Consider the following 20,189-nt stretch of genomic DNA (forward strand, 5'->3'; position numbering starts at 1 on the left):
GCAGATAGCAGAGATCTTGCTTGCTGTTTCTAAAGCTGCAACATAATGAAGTCCCAGTGGAAATCCCAAAAGAAGCTGAGCATACAGCTTTGCCTAGTTATGGCACACAATTGACGGGGCAGTTTTAGAGCACTGTAACAGGCAAGAGTGGATGTGTTGTTCCCATTGGAAAGTTTGATGCTACTTTGACCTCCTTCATCTGACTTTTGCACCACTCTCCTACTTTGGAACTTGTTTTTAATTTGTAAGACTTGAAAAGTTTGGGGAAGAATTTATTTCTGCTGGGAACTATAATTTTTTTTTTTCAAAGATTATGGTGGGGTGGTGGGTGTGGGTGGGACCCTGTGCATGGATTTCCACACTTGTGAAAGTAAGTGTCTTTTCAGTGTGCTGTGCAATCTGATTGGCTAGATTCAACCAATGGGAAGAGCATTCATTATGAGAGCATGGACAAGGTCAGTGGGAAAGTGGGAAAACCCTATTTTCATCTTCTCATGATTCAACTGCCAGTTTGATCGATCATGGGAAAGTTTTTAATGTAAGATATTTGTGGACCCACTTCACAGTTTATTAACCACTTTTATTCCAGCCTCCCCCTGTAGCATAGGTGAAGGCGTACTATTGATATAGCGTTTGTTTCAACAATTGGCACCCCAAATTTTTAATGGTACCATAGAGTTTCTTAGGCCTCCAGGAGTACTAAAGCATCATTTATAAAAGTATTATTATTTTATTATTTTAATATTTTTCTTTTTTTTCTTCCTACACTCTCAAATACTCTCAAACACTCAAAATTTGCAAACTGTATCAATTTCCGAGCTGTATCTCGGAGCCGGTTGGAACTTTTGGAATTAAAATTTTCATCAGTAATGTGAATAGAAGGTACGTGGAGGTTTACCTAATGTTGACCTTTGACCTAGTTTAAGGTCATGACCTAATTGTAGTCGTTTTAACATTTTTCACCATAATTCGACAAAAGTTTGTCCGATCAGAACAAAATTTCCCTCTCGAGATCGGTCAAGACGCATTTAAACTTAAATTACAACATACCCCTCCAGGTTTAAGGTTTAAACTTGATTTACAAGGTCATACATTTCTCAGAGTACCAAAACCACCACTTAGGTTTATCTCCCTTTTTTCTGCCAATGTCCGAGCTGTATCTTAGAGCCGGCTGGAACTTTCAGAATGAAATTTTGCATCAACAGTGTGAATAGAAAGTATGTGAGGTTAACTTAACCTTTTTGACCTTGACTTAATTTCTGGATTTATGACCCAATTATAGACATTTAACATTTTTCACCACAACTTGACTAAAGTTTGTCCAATTGGAACTAAATTGCCCTCGCTAGATACCTTAGAGCCAGTCACGTTTAAAGTTAATTTACATCATACCCCTCTGAGTAGAAAGTCAAAATCAAATGGCGGTCTCGAAAAAAATGCGTTTTTTGTCATCGCTCAATTTTGCCAATGTGGATTTGGAATATCTCAGACTGCTTGGTTCTCCAAGATGTTTTTGCATCATAGTAGTGGATCACACTGACGTTGTGCACCTGATATTTGTTTCACTTCCTTGACGTACTTTTTTTTAGGATTGTGACCTAATTAACAGAAAAAAAAAATTTTGATCATAGCTTGAATAATTTTCCTCTGATTTTCATGATGCTAAGTTTTGGAGATAGACTTTAGATGGGGACAGATTTTCTAATTCTACACTCTTCGTAAATGTTGAAGGTCAAGGTCATATGATGGTCTGAACAAAATATGGCCATCATTGGATTGTGGGTGATTGCTGAGGGTTACCCTTGGCGATCGCTTTGTGATCGAAGATATTTAGTTTTTTTTCCTAAACTTGCTGAAGGTAAAATTCATATATTTATTTATTTATTTCGGTTTTTAAACTAAAATTTTAGGACATTTTATGTCGAAGCTCCAGGTAAAACGGTCAGTGGAGTCCTGCTCAGTTAATTGCCTGCTGCCATCTTTGAAGCGACAACTATGTGGAGTGAGTAAGCCCACTTAGTGGTGAGGATACATATCTAGCTGGCCTAGTTGTGAGGATATCCTCAATGTTGTGATGTCACATCGGGCTGAAGGAAACTGTTTGAGGATTTTTATTCTCATCTTGTAGCTCAAACTGAGCTAGCTTTAAGAGAATGACTGTTGTCATTGGATTTTTAGGAAAACCCAGCAAGCTCCCTAATGACTTTCACAAAGGACACAATTAGCAAGCAAGATTTGAAATGGTTGAGAACAGAACTACTTCAAGCTGGAGCTACTCTGTTTGGTTTAGATTAATATTCTCCCATTAAGAGCCTGGCAGATATGGAGGAGTGATGTTCTTTCATCAGAATTCGGTAATGCACAACTCTGGCAATTCAAGCTGCTCCAATTCAGATCTCACTGATGCCTCTTGGTGAACTAGCATGGGTGACAAAGGTTGACAATATTTCTTGGGTTCTAATTTCACACAGCAGCTATCACTGACGATGAAGAAGCATGTAGTACGTTTGGAAGCATTATAATGACTCTGTGCTTGTTGCAGGTTATGTGGCTATGCAGTCGTTGTCGCCAGCAGCAGGATCTCCTACTGCGGTCTGGCACATGGCTCCCGGGTCATCCAGGGGGGAGAGGTCATCCCAATGGACACAGTCCTCCCTATGCCTGGCCTGATTCTGCACGCCCTCGTTCTCGATCCCAAAGCCAGCTAGTTCAAAGGCCATTGTCTGCCGAAGGACCGGGGTTGTTGGGTCATGGTTTGATTACTGGTGGCATCCAAGGCATGATGAGGAGAAACATGCCACGAGATAGGTATGGATGTTTGCATTGTTCCAATTTGTCTCATTACTCTCTTGATGTTCCGGCAATTAAGAAGTTTATCACCTAGTTTTATTTTTGTTTTATCAACGACCGAGTCCGATTTTAAAGTTCTCAATATTTGGACTCCATCCTCCTCAATAATTTCTCACACCATATAACCATTCAATTCAATGCCGACTTTTGACAAAACATATGTCTGCATATGTGTATTTATTATTATCATTATTCTTTTTATTTTTATTTTTTTATTACTCACAGGGATCCGCAAAAATTCTGGGTCATGTAAAATGTAGTTTCAAGTCCTCAGACTCAACCTCAAGTCCTCAACTCCCACTCCCAACCACAACTTCTCAACTCCACCCCAACTCCAAGTCCTCAATCCCCCACCTACTCTGTGTTCAAACCTCCTCCCCAGCCAAAATCCTCAATCTCCCAAGCACGCCCCAAGTCCTCAATCCTACCTCCAATTACAAAGCGTCAACCCCCCCTCTCCCTACTCCCTGTCTCTTCTCTGCCCCCTTCACAACCCAACTACCTGTCCTCCCCTCCCCTGTCTTTTCAAGTCCTCAACCCCCACCCCAACCCCAAGTCTTCAAACCCCCTCATTCCTGAGTCTTCAAACCCTCTTCCCCCAAAGCCTCAACCCTCTCCCAATTCTTTGCTCCACCCCAATTCTCAGTCTTCCACCACCCAACCCCAAAAACCTCCACCACCCAACCCCAAAAACCTCCACCACCTAACCCCAAGTCCTCAAACTCTCCCCTAACCCAACCCCAAGCACTCAACCCCCCCTTCACCCAACCCCAAGTCTTCAACCACCTCTTTCCCAAGTCTCCAAATCTCACCCAATCTTCCGCCCAAAGCCTTAACTCTCTTCTCCCAACGCCCAGTCCCGTCTATACCGCTCTCACCCCAACTCTCTGGCCTCCCCTCCCCTTTCTTCTTCAAATCCTCAGCTCCCCCTTCCAGCTGAAAGTTCTCAAATCCCCCCCCCTCACAATGCCTCATTCTCTCTCTCTCTCTCTCTCTCTCTCTCTCTCTCTCTCTCTCTCTCTCTCTCTCTCTCTCTCTCTCTCTCTCTCTCTCTCTCTCTCTCTCTCTCTCTCTCTCTCACCCCTCTTCCCCTCCCACCCCATCTCTGTCCACTCCTCCCCATTTTTTTCACATTCGTTCAGAACAAGGTTAAAATTAAATAACGACAGAACAAAGTTTAATTCACAATCCTGTGAAGCCTGAACCTGAACACTTTTGATAGTTTTCACTGCCGTGAAATATACATTTTACAGGGAGAGGGCCTCCATGTAATCGAGTTTTCCCCAAGCAACGCCATTCTCGGATCTCGTCTTCAAGGCAAAAAAATGTAACAAACTTGCGGTCATGCGCTCAACGCATTGCTGCTGGACGAATAATTTCCATTTGTCGTTGCTATGACTTTGCCCTTTCACATTTTGACCCAATTTTTAATTACTTCTTCATAATCTCAAACTAAAGGTTTGTTGAAAAATTGATGACAAAAGCTTGATTGGAAGAAAAGTTATGGCCTGGAAATATGGACAGACAGAAGTGATGACAAAACCCCATCTCCTGCTGTGGGGCGGGAGGGGGGGTGGGTGGGATGGGCTCACAATCAGAATACCATTGTTATTATTGTTAGTATTATTCAGCATGCTCTAAACAGAAGGTCTGTTCTGTCGAAGTAGTTTCTTGACAAGCATCACAATCCTGGATGGGTCGCCACTCTAATATGGGATACTTGCAGGCCCGTCGCTGGGGGGGGGGCATTTGGGTGTAATGCCCCCCCATGGCGCATCTGGTGCCCCCCCCCACTTGTACACCACCCATTTATGCCCTGTTGTACCCTGTGAACAACTTAGTGTTTAAGGACGAGCGCACACTGTGAACTCCTTGCTGTTTAAGGGTTCACCTGTGCGAACTAAAACCCTTATTCCAGATGTTCAACGTGGTGAATAATAAGGCCTTCTTGGATAAACTGTTCTTTAATAATATCCTTCTTTGAATAAGAGTCAAGACATAAGTGTGCGCTTCCCAGCGCATCTCCAAATGCAATTGGCAAGACAATACAGTCCAAGACCACAAGATAAATGATAATAACGCAAGCACCAACACCGGCAGCCAAGACGACAGACAGCCACAAGACCTCGTGTCGAATGTCGATGTTGTGGGTGGTTATATATATCGTGGATCATTTAGTTTTAAGGAATAGCCAATCAGCGTCTTCGATATGGAGGCCCTATTATGCAGGTTACCTGATTGGTTGTGTTAGGTATAAATGTAATATAGTCATAATATGATAATATGAATAAGGAAAACACATAAATTTACATAATTAAAGATGAAGTGCACCGCGTGACCTTCACAACCCTCCATCTTACAAAAGTAATTTTCTTATAAAAATTAAAAAATTTGTGTGTTTGCAATCGTGCTTACATTTTAAATTATGCAGATAAAACCTGTTTTTGGTGCATGCATCATTTAATAAATAAAACCGTCAACCGTCATATCTGGCGAGTCGTGAGATTAGTGACACGAGTCACGAAGGACGAGTCACGGAGAGCGCTAGCTTGCAGCAGTAGAAAAAGACATGGATATACGAAAATGGCTAAGAAAAGGAAAAAGGTTGCGGTTGTGGTTGTTGTGGTCAGCAGTCGCCGTGGTCGGCTGCTTTGTTTTACCTACTTGGTAAAATGTAGGTAATACAATTGTAGGTAATTTTTACCATGTTTTTTTTTTTTTATCCAATTGTAGGTAATTGTAGGTAATTAAATTTTTTTATTATGTAGGTAATTGCATTACCTCCATGGTAAAATGCAAACCTTGTGGTATCTTCAGGCTGCTCGTATTTGCTGTTGATAGTTTGACGTGATGATCGCAGGTCATAGCCTACTTACTGTATCTTATTTGAAAGTGCACTGATTCCGGTGCCAACCTCCCCCGTTTAGTCATTGTATCTCTGGTATATTAATTTTCTAAAGCCAATTTTTGACAACACCTTGTATAAGTGCAGCTGAATTGGTGCCAATTGTCTAATCATTGAATATCTGCATTGTGAATGTGCCAGTTTGTTGCGCCTCTCCTGCATTCGAATAATTTTAGGCCAAAAACATCGGAACATATTAAATCTAGCTGAGATCAATTTGGTTAGTATGCGACGGCAACCTCAGTGTAGATGTGTCAATGCTGCATGAATACAATAGTATACCGGGTTATCAAAAATATTAAATATTATAATTGTGCCCCCCCCCCCCATCCAGTTCATATGTCCCCCTTAATACTGAGCCCTGGCGTTGGGCCTGGATACTTGGCTGAGAGTGCAGGAATTGATCATTTGTTTAGGGTGCTTTGATCGCTGTTACACACCATGGGATCTTTAACATCGACTAACGAATGCCATCAGATGGGACACCCAGCTTAACATCCATCAGAGAGACAACACACCTACTGATGCCTCACCCTGCCTGCAAGACACCGGGGTGAGAGTTGATAGCTGAGTTGCGGTTCAAACACACGAAGGACACCTCAGAGGCCAGGGCACATTGCATTACCTACATGGTAAAATTTATAACGAACATATTAAAGAAAACTTTCATGACCTAGAAAAACTCCCCCAATGGAAAATTTCACAATTCCAATGGGATTTCTGGCAAATGGCAAATCTCCCAATTTTGACATTGGGATTTTTCCCAATTCCCTCTCCCAATGGTAAATCCTCCCTTCCAGACTTCCCACAGAGGTGATGACAAACTTTTCCTGAAAATGTCTCCTGCTCTTCCTCTGCTCCAATTGGCTAATCTCAGAGCCTCCTCAGCGCTCGTGAGTCTGGCAGTTCAATGAGGCAGATTTGCAGGGAATACAAGTTGCCATCTAACTTCAGGCAGGACAGGTATCCTATAGTGTTAGGGGTGCATAGGAGCTCAGATTGGAGTGTTAGGGGTGCACGGGAGCTAAGATTGGAGTGTTAAGGGGTGCATGAGAACTGGAATTGGAGTGCTAGTGGTGCATGGGAGCTGTAATTGGAGTGTTAGTGGTGCATGGGAGCTGGAGTTGAAGTGTTAGTGGTGCATGTGAGCTGGAGTTTGAGTATTACGGGTGCATGGGAGCTGGAATTGGAGTGTTAGTGGTGCATGGGAGCTGGAATTGGAGTGTTAGTGGTGCATGTGAGCTGGAGTTTGAGTGTTAGTGGTGCATGGGAGCTAGAATTGGAGTGTTCGTGGTGCATGGGAGCTGGAATTGGAGTGTTAGTGGTGCATGGGAGCTGGAAGTGGAGTGTTAGTGGTGCATGGGAGCTGGAATTGGAGTGTTAGTGGTGCATGGGAGCTAGAATTGGAGTATTACGGGTGCATGGGAGCTGGAATTGGAGTGTTAGTGGTGCATGGGAGCTGGAATTGGAGTGTTAGTTGTGCATGTGAGCTGGAGTTTGAGTGTTAGTGGTGCATGGAAGCTAGAATTGGAGTGTTAGTGGTGCATGGGAGCTGGAATTGGAGTGTTAGTGGTGCATGGGAGCTGGAATTGGAGTGTTAGTGGTGCATGGGAGCTGGAATTGGAGTGTTAGTGGTGCGTGTGAGCTGGAATTGCAGTGTCAGTGGTGCATGGAAGCTGGATTTGGAGTGTTAGTGGTGCATGAGAACTGGAATTGGAATGTCACGGGTGCATGGGAGCTGGAGTTGAAGTGTTAGTAGTGCATGTGAGCTGGAATTGGAGTGTTAGTGGTGCATGGAAGCTGGATTTGGAGTGTTAGTGGTGCATGGGAGCTGGATTGGAGTGTTAGTGGTCCATGGGAGCTGGAGCTGGAGTTGAAGTGTTAGTGGTGCATGTGAGCTGGAGTTTGAGTGTTCGGGGTGCATGTGAGCTGGAATTGGAGTGTGAGTGGTGCATGGGAGCTGGAATTGGAGTGTTAGTGGTGCATGGAAGCTGGATTTGGACTGTTTGTGGTGCATGGGAGCTAGAATTGGAGTGTTAGGGGTGCATGGGAGCTGGAATTGGAGTGTTAGTGGTGCATGGAAGCTGGATTTGGAGTGTTGGTGGTGCATGGGAGCTAGAGTTGGAGTGTTAGGGGTACATGGGAGCTGGAGTTGAACTTTTAGTGGTGCATGTGAGCTGGAATTGGAGTGTTAGTGGTGCATGGAAGCTGGATTTGGAGTGTTAGTGGTGCATGACAACTGGAATTGGAGTGTTAGTGGTGCATGGAAGCTGGATTTGGAGTGTTGGTGGTGCATGGGAGCTATAGTTGGAGTGTTAGGGGTGCATGACAACTGGAATTGGAGTGTTAGTGGTGCATCGAAGCTGGATTTGGAGTGTTAGGGGTGCATGGGAGCTGGAATTGGAGTGTTAGTGGTGCATGGGAGCTGGAGTTGGAGTGTTAGTGGTGCATGGAAGCTGGATTTGAAGTGTTAGTGGTGCATGAGAACTGGAATTGGAGTGTTGCGGGTGCATGGGAGCTGTAATTGGAGTGTTATTAGTGCATGGGAGCTGGAGTTGAAGTGTTAGTGGTGCATGGGAGCTGGAATTGGAGTGTTAGTGGTGCATGGGAGCTAGAATTGGAGTGTTAGTGGTGCATGGGAGCTGGAGTTGAAGTGTTAGTGGTGCATGTGAGCTGGAGTTTGAGTGTTAGGGGTGCATGTGAACTGGAATTGGAGTGTTAGTGGTGCATGGGAGCTGGAATTGTAGTGTTAGTGGTGCATGGGAGCTGGAATTGGAGTGTTAGTGGTGCATGGGAGCTGGAATTGGAGTGTTAATGGTGCATGGAAGCTGGATTTGGAGTGTTAGTGGTGCATGGGAGCTAGAATTAGAGTGTTAGTGGTGCATGGGAGCTGGAATTGGAGTGTTAGTGGTGCATGGGAGCTGGAATTGGAGTGTTAGTGGTGCATGGGAGCTGGAATTGGAGTGTTAATGGTGCATGGAAGCTGGAGTTGAAGTGTTAGTGGTGCATGGGAGCTAGAATTGGAGTGTTAGTGGTGCATGGGAGCTGGATTTGGAGTGTTGGTGGTGCATGGGAGCTATAGTTGGAGTGTTAGGGGTGCATGACAACTGGAATTGGAGTGTTAGTGGTGCATCGAAGCTGGATTTGGAGTGTTAGGGGTGCATGGGAGCTGGAATTGGAGTGTTAGTGGTGCATGGGAGCTGGAGTTGGAGTGTTAGTGGTGCATGGAAGCTGGATTTGAAGTGTTAGTGGTGCATGAGAACTGGAATTGGAGTGTTGCGGGTGCATGGGAGCTGTAATTGGAGTGTTATTAGTGCATGGGAGCTGGAGTTGAAGTGTTAGTGGTGCATGGGAGCTAGAATTGGAGTGTTAGGGGTGCATGGGAGCTGGAATTGGAGTGTTAGTGGTGCATGGGAGCTAGAATTGGAGTGTTAGTGGTGCATGGGAGCTGGAAGTGGAGTGTTAGTGGTGCATGGGAGCTGGAATTGGAGTGTTAGTGGTGCATGGGAGCTAGAATTGGAGTATTACGGGTGCATGGGAGCTGGAATTGGAGTGTTAGTGGTGCATGGGAGCTGGAATTGGAGTGTTAGTTGTGCATGTGAGCTGGAGTTTGAGTGTTAGTGGTGCATGGCAGCTAGAATTGGAGTGTTAGTGGTGCATGGGAGCTGGAATTGGAGTGTTAGTGGTGCATGGGAGCTGGAATTGGAGTGTTAGTGGTGCATGGGAGCTGGAATTGGAGTGTTAGTGGTGCGTGTGAGCTGGAATTGCAGTGTCAGTGGTGCATGGAAGCTGGATTTGGAGTGTTAGTGGTGCATGAGAACTGGAATTGGAATGTTACGGGTGCATGGGAGCTGGAGTTGAAGTGTTAGTAGTGCATGTGAGCTGGAATTGGAGTGTTAGTGGTGCATGGAAGCTGGATTTGGAGTGTTAGTGGTGCATGGGAGCTGGATTGGAGTGTTAGTGGTCCATGGGAGCTGGAGCTGGAGTTGAAGTGTTAGTGGTGCATGTGAGCTGGAGTTTGAGTGTTAGGGGTGCATGTGAGCTGGAATTGGATTGTGAGTGGTGCATGGGAGCTGGAATTGGAGTGTTAGTGGTGCATGGAAGCTGGATTTGGACTGTTTGTGGTGCATGGGAGCTAGAATTGGAGTGTTAGGGGTGCATGGGAGCTGGAATTGGAGTGTTAGTGGTGCATGGAAGCTGGATTTGGAGTGTTGGTGGTGCATGGGAGCTAGAGTTGGAGTGTTAGGGGTACATGGGAGCTGGAGTTGAACTTTTAGTGGTGCATGTGAGCTGGAATTGGAGTGTTAGTGGTGCATGGAAGCTGGATTTGGAGTGTTAGTGGTGCATGACAACTGGAATTGGAGTGTTAGTGGTGCATGGAAGCTGGATTTGGAGTGTTGGTGGTGCATGGGAGCTATAGTTGGAGTGTTAGTGGTGCATGGAAGCTGGATTTGGAGTGTTAGTGGTGCATGACAACTGGAATTGGAGTGTTAGTGGTGCATGGAAGCTGGATTTGGAGTGTTGGTGGTGCATGGGAGCTATAGTTGGAGTGTTAGGGGTGCATGACAACTGGAATTGGAGTGTTAGTGGTGCATCGAAGCTGGATTTGGAGTGTTGCGGGTGCATGGGAGCTGGAATTGGAGTGTTAGTGGTGCATGGGAGCTGGAGTTGGAGTGTTAGTGGTGCATGGAAGCTGGATTTGAAGTGTTAGTGGTGCATGAGAACTGGAATTGGAGTGTTGCGGGTGCATGGGAGCTGTAATTGGAGTGTTATTAGTGCATGGGAGCTGGAGTTGAAGTGTTAGTGGTGCATGGGAGCTAGAATTGGAGTGTTAGGGGTGCATGGGAGCTGGAATTGGAGTGTTAGTGGTGCATGGGAGCTAGAATTGGAGTGTTAGTGGTGCATGGGAGCTGGAGTTGAAGTGTTAGTGGTGCATGTGAGCTGGAGTTTGAGTGTTAGGGGTGCATGTGAACTGGAATTGGAGTGTTAGTGGTGCATGGGAGCTGGAATTGGAGTGTTAGTGGTGCATGGGAGCTGGAATTGGAGTGTTAGTGGTGCATGGGAGCTGGAATTGGAGTGTTAATGGTGCATGGAAGCTGGATTTGGAGTGTTAGTGGTGCATGGGAGCTAGAATTGGAGTGTTAGTGGTGCATGGGAGCTGGAATTGGAGTGTTCGTGGTGCATGGGAGCTGGAATTGGAGTGTTAGTGGTGCATGGAAGCTGGATTTGGAGTGTTAGTGGTGCATGGGAGCGAGAGTTGGAGTGTTAGTGGTGCATGGGAGCTGGAATTGGAGTGTTAGTGGTGCATGGGAGCTGGAATTGGAGTGTTAGTGGTGCATGGGAGCTGGAATTGGAGTGTTAGTGGTGCATGGGAGCTGTAATTGGAGTGTTAGTGGTGCATGGGAGCTGGAGTTGAAGTGTTAGTGGTGCATGTGAGCTGGAGTTTGAGTATTACGGGTGCATGGGAGCTGGAATTGGAGTGTTAGTGGTGCATGGGAGCTGGAATTGGAGTGTTAGTGGTGCATGGAAGCTGGATTTGGAGTATTAGTGGTGCATGGGAGCTAGAGTTGGAGTGTTAGGGGTGCATAGGAGCTGGAATTGGAGTGTTAGTGGTGCATGGGAGCTGGAATTGGCGTGTTAGTGGTGCATGGGAGCTGGAATTGGAGTGTTACGTGTGCATGGGAGCTGTAATTGGAGTGTTAGTAGTGCATGTGAGCTGGAGTTGAAGTGTTAGGGGTGCATGGGAGCTGGAATTGGACTGTTAGTGGTGCATGGGAGCTAGAATTGGAGTGTTAGTGGTGCATGGGAGCTGGAGTTGAAGTGTTAGTGGTGCATGTGAGCTGGAGTTTGAGTGTTATGGGTGCATGTGAGCTGGAATTGGAGTGTTAGTGGTGCATGGGAGCTGAAATTGGAGTGTTAGTGGTGCATGGGAGCTGGAATTGTAGTGTTAGTAGTGCATGGGAGCTGGAGTTGGAGTGATAGTGGTGCATGTGAACTGGAGTTTGAGTGTTAGGGGTGCATGGGAGCTGGAATTGGAGTGTTAGGGGTGCATGGGAGCTGGAATTGGACTGTTAGTGGTGCATGGGAGCTAGAATTGGAGTGTTAGGGGTGCATGGGAGCTGGAATTGGAGTGTTAGTGGTGCATGGGAGCTGGAATTGGAGTGTTAGTGGTGCATGGGAGCTGGAATTGGAGTGTTAGTGGTGCATGGGAGCTGGAATTGGAGTGTTAGTGGTGCATGGAAGCTGGATTTGGAGTATTAGTGGTGCATGGGAGCTAGAGTTGGAGTGTTAGGGGTGCATAGGAGCTGGAATTGGAGTGTTAGTGGTGCATGGGAGCTGGAATTGGCGTGTTAGTGGTGCATGGGAGCTGGAATTGGAGTGTTAGTGGTGCATGGGAGCTGGAATTGGAGTGTTAGTGGTGCATGGAAGCTGGATTTGGAGTTTTAGTGGTGCATGGGAGCTGGAGCTGGAGTTGAAGTGTTAGTGGTGCATGTGAGCTGGAGTTTGAGTGTTTGGGGTGCATGTGAGCTGGAATTGGAGTGTTAGTGGTGCATGGAAGTTGGATTTGGACTGTTTGTGGTGCATGGGAGCTAGAATTGGAGTGTTAGGGGTGCATGGGAGCTGGAATTGGAGTGTTAGTGGTGCATGGAAGTTGGATTTGGACTGTTTGTGGTGCATGGGAGCTAGAATTGGAGTGTTAGGGGTGCATGGGAGCTGGAATTGGAGTGTTAGTGGTGCATGGAAGCTGGATTTGGAGTGTTGGTGGTGCATGGGAGCTAGAGTTGGAGTGTTAGGGGTGCATGGGAGCTGGAGTTGAACTTTTAGTGGTGCATGTGAGCTGGAATTGGAGTGTTAGTGGTGCATGGAAGCTGGATTTGGAGTGTTAGTGGTGCATGACAACTGGAATTGGAGTGTTAGTGGTGCATGGAAGCTGGATTTGGAGTGTTGGTGGTGCATGGGAGCTATAGTTGGAGTGTTAGTGGTGCATGGAAGCTGGATTTGGAGTGTTGGTGGTGCATGACAACTGGAATTGGAGTGTTAGTGGTGCATGGAAGCTGGATTTGGAGTGTTGGTGGTGCATGGGAGCTATAGTTGGAGTGTTAGGGGTGCATGACAACTGGAATTGGAGTGTTAGTGGTGCATCGAAGCTGGATTTGGAGTGTTAGGGGTGCATGGGAGCTGGAATTGGAGTGTTAGTGGTGCATGGGAGCTGGAGTTGGAGTGTTAGTGGTGCATGGAAGCTGGATTTGAAGTGTTAGTGGTGCATGAGAACTGGAATTGGAGTGTTGCGGGTGCATGGGAGCTGTAATTGGAGTGTTATTAGTGCATGGGAGCTGGAATTGGAGTGTTAGTGGTGCATGGGAGCTGGAATTGGAGTGTTAATGGTGCATGGGAGCTGGATTTGGAGTGTTAGTGGTGCATGGGAGCTAGAATTGGAGTGTTAGTGATGCATGGGAGCTGGAATTGGAGTGTTAGTGGTGCATGGGAGCTGGAATTGGAGTGTTAGTGGTGCATGGGAGCTGGAATTGGAGTGTTAGGGGTGCATGGAAGCTGGAGTTGAAGTGTTAGTGGTGCATGGGAGCTAGAATTGGAGTGTTAGTGGTGCATGGGAGCTGGAATTGGAGTGTTAGTGGTGCATGGGAGCTGGAATTGGAGTGTTAGTGGTGCATGGGAGCTGGAATTGGATTGTTAATAGTGCAAGGAAGCTGGATTTGAAGTGTTAGTGGTGCATGGGAGCTGGAATTGGATTGTTAATGGTGCATGGAAGCTGGATTTGAAGTATTAGTGGTGCATGGGAGCTAGAGTTGGAGTGTTAGGGGCGCATGGGAGCTGGAATTGGAGTGTTAGTGGTGCATGGGAGCTGGAATTGGAGTGTTAGTGGTGCATGGAAGCTGGATTTGGAGTGTTAGTGGTGCATGGGAGCTAGATTTGGGGTGTTAGGAGTGCATGAGAGCTTGAAATGGAGTGTTAGTGGTGCATGGGAGCTAGAGTTGGAGTGTTAGGGGTGCATGGGAGCTAGATTGGGGTATTAGGGGTTCATGAGAGCGTGAAATGGAGTGTTAGTGGTGCATGGGAGCGAGAATTGGAGTGTTAGGGGTACATGGGTGCTCGAGCTGGAGTTGGAGTTTTGGGGGTGCATGGAAGCTGGAATTGGAGTCTTAGGGGTGCAATGGAGCACCACTTGGAGTGTTAGTGCTACATGGGAGCTAGAATTGGGGGTGTTAGAGGTGCATGGGAGCTAGAATTGGAGTGTTTTAGGGTGCATTGGAGCGAGAATTGGAGTGTTAGGGGTGCATGGGAGCAAAGATTGGAGTGTTAGAGGTGCATGGGAGCTAGCATCAGGGTGTTAGCATGCATGTAGCGGGGGTTGGGTGTTCGGGGTGCATGGGAGCGAGAATTGGAGTGTTATGGGTGCATGGGAGCTCGGTTGGAGTGTTATGGGTGCATGGGAGCTCGGATCAGGGTGTTAGCATGCATGGGAGCTAGGATGAGGGTGTTAACATGCATGGGAGCTGGAGTTGGGGTGTTAGGGGTGCATGGGAGCTAGAATCTAAATTAATACCAGGTGGGGTTGACTCTAACTGTCAGCCTTCCGAGGTCGGCAAAATGAGTCCCAGCTTGCTGGTATCCTGTGTTGGAGTTGTGACCCATCCAGGATTGTGTCCAATAGCCAAGGAGACTGCTTAGGCAGCACCAACGCTCTGCACAGAATATCGTCCCAATGGATGGATGATCTCCTTTATATACCATCCCTGATAGTAACTCAGTCTGACATTTCTTCCAGAGTTCTCTCTCATGCACAGATTCATCCCATCTCATCTTCAACTATAAGGGCACTCGGTGGAGTGCATACGTCCACCATGTAATGCCTAATCCACGTGAACATATCGGGTCTGATACATTTTTGAAATATCATGATATATATATATATATATATATATATATATATATATATATATATATATATATATATATATATATATATATATATATATATATATATATATATATATATATATATATATATATATATATATATATATATATATATATATATATATATATATATAGTTGTGGTTGACCAAATTCGCAAACCACCATTCAGGTCCCTTAGGTGAGATATCTCGGTAAGTATATGTGTAGTTAGGCCCAAACCTGTTGTCTAGAGGGAATAAATGTCATTCATGCGTGCTGCGACTCTTCAGGATAGCCGTTTTTCTTTTACTATCTTTATTTTGGACCAACCGCCATTATTACCACCACCAACCACGTCTCAACAGCCATCACAGCGACGGCCACCGGCCACAACGCCGCTTCACCACAACCGCCACGACCTTTACCGTCACAACTCGCCACCATCGCATCACCGTCATCTCGCGCCACTCGTGGGCCCGATGCTGGACTCGTGTAGAGCGCGCACCGAGCATCGTGTTCAAAAGCATCGCGGACTTTCCGCAGAAAAACGGATCAAAAACGACTCACGCCCACTTTTGTTCCGTCCAATCGGTGAGCGAGGGGCGATTTGGCCCCGCCTCCAGGGCGTTGGAGGGCGGTCGCTATATGCAAATTCATGGATCAAAAAGCATTCACGCCCACTTTTTCTCGGGCCAATGGGGAGCGAGGTGAAAGGTCGGAGGCAGAGGGTCAAAGATGAGAGAGCGAAGCCACTGGGCTTATAAAAACGACTGCGTTCGTCAGTCGAGTCGAGTCCAGTGGAAGTTGAGAGGAGTTCAGTTCTCAGGAGGAAGAGTTGAGTTGGAAGCGGAGGAAGAGTTCAGTGCAGTTGGGAGTTCGCGGAGTCGGAGTGAAGAGGACGGAGCTGTGGAGAGGCGGCGGCGGCGAAGGCGGACGAGGGGTGCTCGCGTCGGATTCGGGGAACTGAGGAGAGAGAAAGGCCGGCGGCGCGACCGAGGTCGTGGTGGAGACGCTCTTCGCGGGACCCGCGATTTTGGTGAAATCCTCCTTTCCCCGAGCATCAGCAACCCCCTCCTGTTTCCCCCGCGCTGAGATAGTGTGACAAAAGGGGGCCCCCTTCCCACCCCCTACCAGACACTGTCCGCGAGGCCCGCGGAGTTGAGGCACCACCGCCGCTCCGCGTCTCATCATCAGACGGGTAGGCCCGACACGGTCTCGGCCCCAGGCCCGCCTACCCCCTCATCCTGGAGGGTGGTTCTCTTTTCTTTTGCTTTGGGAATGTGTGTTGTCGGCGCCGTCTGTGAAGTAAAATTGTATAAGTGTTGCCGAGTGCCCGGTAGTCGGATAGATCTGCATTGTTGCATTTGCTTTTTGTCTTCTTCTTTTCCATGTGCTTTTGGTGGAATTGTATATGTGTGCTTTCCATTCATCGCGAAATAAATGTGCTTATTATTGAACTGTTTTCCCCCTTCGCTTCGTCATTTCTTTCATTGAATCCTCATCTTGCTTCACGTAAAGGGTTGGTAGTGGGCTGAATACGCCCGATAATTAATCGAACCATCGAGGCCGACGATAACACCGCTCGGTTATCCCGATAGTACGGAACGGGTCGCTTAAGTGGCCCGTGTCCGAAGTCGACCTGCGGCGAGGTGCGATCGCCCGGTCTACCCTCCGTGTGGGTACTTAGGTAGGTTGAATTTGGCGAGCAACCCTATCCCACGCGGGGGCCGATTGGCTCGATCGCGGTGAGACTGAAAGGTCCACCCGTGACTGGTTCCCGGCGTTAGTCCGAGAGGGTCACGACTGGATTGTCCGTCCGGTGGGCGACGTGCCGCGATTCGAGTTACGTGGCCGTCCGCACGCCGGCGGGCGCGAATCCGCGACAATATGTATATATGTATGTATATATATATATATATATATATATATATATATATATATATATATATATATATATATATATATATATATATATATATATATATATAATGTATCGACACTGAAGTAGGTCTTTTTCACACTGACGTAGGTCGTTATGGGCCCTTTCTTTCAATGGTGAAGAATCACTTTCAAAATGAAGAACTTCTCGTACTCAGATCCGGTTTCCGATCTTCACCAAAATCGAAGCAATTTGTCATGGTTAAACACCCAACCTGTGCACCAAGTTTCATCTGAATCAGTCCAAAACTTTTTGAGATATGGTGCTATTTATGAGTTTAGCCCGATCTCTCAATGGTGAAGAATCACTTAAAAAAATTCAAGGAGTCGGATCCGGATCCGCATCTTCACGAAAATATATTCAATTCATCCTTGTCTAACCTGCCCCCAAATTTCAACTGGATCCGTCCACAACTTTTTGAGATATCCTGCATACAGACAGACAAAGATACAAACAAACAAGAAAAAGATGTCGTGCAGAGTACAATTCTTGCAAAATGCATAAAACAAATTTGACCTCAAAAATCATTGGCTGGTTGAATTAATTGACCAAATATGCAACTCCTCTTCAAATTTCAAGTCAATCGGATGAAAATTGACGTTAAAAAAATAAAATGTTTTGGCCTATGTTAATCTCAAAAATAATTGGTGGTTGAATTCTGTGACCTGATTTGCAAATCCTCTTCAAATTTCAAGTCAATGGGATGAAAATTGAGGATTTTAGAAACTCCAGCTCAGTTGTTGGCCTTTGGACATTGTTGACCTTTTGGCTGAGGTTGACTGCAAAAATAATTGGTGGTTGAATTCAGTAAAGTCATTTGAAAATCCTTTTCAAATTTGTAGTCAATCGGATGAAAGTTAATTATTTTAGAAATTCGACAAATTTGTTGACCTTTTGATCTCAAAACCAATAGGCTTCTTGCTTATGTCAAACTCAACCATGTGGTGAAGTTTCGTGAAGTTCGGTTTTGAATTGTGACCTGTTGGCGATAGACAGACTGACAGAATAACAAAATCGACTGACCACTATACTTGAAAAATCTTCAATTTTGCAAGAAACAAACAGAGTGGTGAAACACAACCTCCTTTACCTTTGATGGCAGAGGTAATTACTACCTTTCTTCCTGCCCATTATACATTGAATCCAAGGTGAGGCTGTTGCTTTGAAACAACTTGCCTTCTTTTCCTGGAATGCATATCCCACCATAGGCGCCTTGTTAAGTCTGCCTCTGTTGTGTTCCCCCTCCCCCCACCCCCACTCCATACCTTTATATGGCACCACAGTTGACTCCGCTTATGAGAAGACTGAATGCCTCCATTCTGTGTTTGCTTCCAAATCTTGTCTCCACAATCCATCACTCTTGGTCCCCATCTTTCCCTGTCATACCCAAATGCTCTCAAAGTCTGTCCTTTTTGCACCTGAGAAGATGGAGGGTTTTCTGGCCATCCTCAACTGCAGCCGAATCGGATGGCATGAGATCACTTGTCCTAAAAACCAGCGGAGTTGGTCTTAAACATCCTCTTTCTGCTCTTTTCACCATATAATGTGCCCTAGGCCATTGTCCATCTGCTTGGAAGTCAGCCAACATCACCACATTACATAAACGAGGTACAAAAACCAATTCCTTTAATTACAGACCGATCAACTTACTTCCTTTCATCAGCAAGGTCATGGAAGCCATCATTGCAGGAAACATAAAATCCTTTATTTTTTCCAACGGCGCCATCTCAGATCATCAATTTGGATTCAGACCAGGTCACTCTACATGCTGCTTCAATTTGGACATGCTGCTTCAACTCTCCCAACAATGAATGGAAGCCCTCAATGTCAAACATGAGATCACAGCTGTCTCTGTCAACATATCTCGAGGTTTCAATACAGTCTGGCATCCCGTCTTGCTCTGCAAACTCTATCTGGCATCCAAGGCTAACTCCACACATGGCTTACTGACTTCCTCTAATGTCATAGCCAACATGTGGCTCTGAATGGAATCCTTTAATCTCCTTTCCAAATCAAGGCAATAGACCCCTAAGGCAGCACTCTGGAGCCCATCCTTTTCCTAATCTTCATCAACGATCTTTCTGACTGGAAAATTCTCTTTATCTATTTACTGATGACTCCACCCTCTACCTTGACATCCCTCTTCATTCAGACAGACAGGCAGGCAGCAGCCTTTTCCCTCTTCAGACCTTGACAAAATCAAAACCTGGTCAAAAACTTGGAAAATGTCTTTCAATCCTGACAAATCTTACACTCTCACGATCTCTCTCTGAAAGGACCGTCTGGAAAACCCTCTGGATTTGCTGGATACCCCCCAGGTATCTGCAGGATGCACGCAGTCCACCAGCAACCCCCTCCTTGTGAAACTGCCTAAATCCAGAATCACTGCTTACCTCCACTCAATTATTACTCTTTTTTTCCCCACCTGTGGAAGCACCTTCCACACTCTCTTAAATCTCATTCATATCTTCAAGACAGCTGTTTACCACCATCTCAAGTCATCCTCTATCCAAAACCATGATCTTTCCTGCACTCGTTAAACCACCCCGACCCTTCCCAAAATTTTATGTATCTATCTTGTCCACCGCTTTCATTGGATGGCATTTCCCCTTCTCCTGGTGTTCCCTTTATTATGTTGTGTCCTGAATCTGTCCTCTGTCCTTGCTCTTCCCCGAGTCTTGACCATGTACATAAAAAAGCCAGCAGTCGACTGGTTATCTTCTGTCATACAAAGTCCTACCTTGGCACACCTGAACCGTTATCTACCTACAAGGTCTTCATCTGCAACTTGATGTAGTACTGCTCTCCCTTCTGGGCTGGCTCCCCTGCCTCACATCTTGCTCAGCTTGATTGGAATCTTCCACGCTGAAGCTGAGTCTATGGGTCTATGACGTCACCATTGCAGACAGGTGTCAGTGGTCTCTGTCTTATACCGCCTCCTTTCTGGTCTTGCACCCTCTGCTCTTTCTGTGATTTGTCCCCCCAAGGTTTCTGCAGGGCTCACACGGTCCACCATAAACCCTCTTCTGGTGAAATTATCTAAATCCAGGATCACTGCTCACCTCTACTCATTTGTTCGTATTTTTTTTTTCCTTCCTGTGGAATCAACTTCCACTCCTCTTCATTCTCATTCCTCCCTCCAGGTCTCCAAGACAGCTATTCACCACCATCTCAGATCCTTACATTATATTCACAATCTGTATTATTATTTTCTTGTTGTCCTACTCTTGTCTAATTTTATCACCTTGTTTTATTTTCTTTTATCAACTACTGAATCCTACTGAATGTTGTTCTAAATATTTGGACTCCATGATAGGACATCAGCCACCCCCATCCAAAACCATGATCTTTTCTACCCCCGTTAAACCCACCCAGCTTTTCCCGAATTTCCAGTTCTTACTTCCTGAGAGTTTGCTTTTTTTGTATTTACAACCTCTTTAAAAGTTGTTTTGTCAGTCATTCCTTCTCCATGCAACAGTCCTTATCTGGTTGGCATGAAATACATCCAGGGCTGCCCCGATGAACTTTGTTACTTTGGGTTTCTGTGTTCACATTCACTCAAATTCATTCTTCTGTATT

General features: G+C 45.9%; 1 protein-coding gene across 3 annotated transcripts in view; it reads left to right on the forward strand.

Annotated features, from left to right (window-relative positions):
- Window positions 1–20,189, forward strand: part of LOC147017197 (regulating synaptic membrane exocytosis protein 2-like) — a 352,541-nt gene that overhangs the window by 70,756 nt on the left and 261,596 nt on the right. For all 3 annotated transcript variants that reach the window (XM_085846651.1, XM_085846649.1, XM_085846650.1), the window contains exon 3: window positions 2,543–2,808. In XM_085846651.1, the coding sequence (XP_085702777.1) occupies window positions 2,543–2,808 (266 nt within the window). The remainder of the gene's footprint in view (window positions 1–2,542; window positions 2,809–20,189) is intronic.

Source organism: Eptatretus burgeri, chromosome 11, assembly GCF_056783735.1.
Source record: "Eptatretus burgeri isolate ZD-2024b chromosome 11, Ebu_testis_v1, whole genome shotgun sequence".
NCBI lineage: Eukaryota > Metazoa > Chordata > Myxini > Myxiniformes > Myxinidae > Eptatretus > Eptatretus burgeri.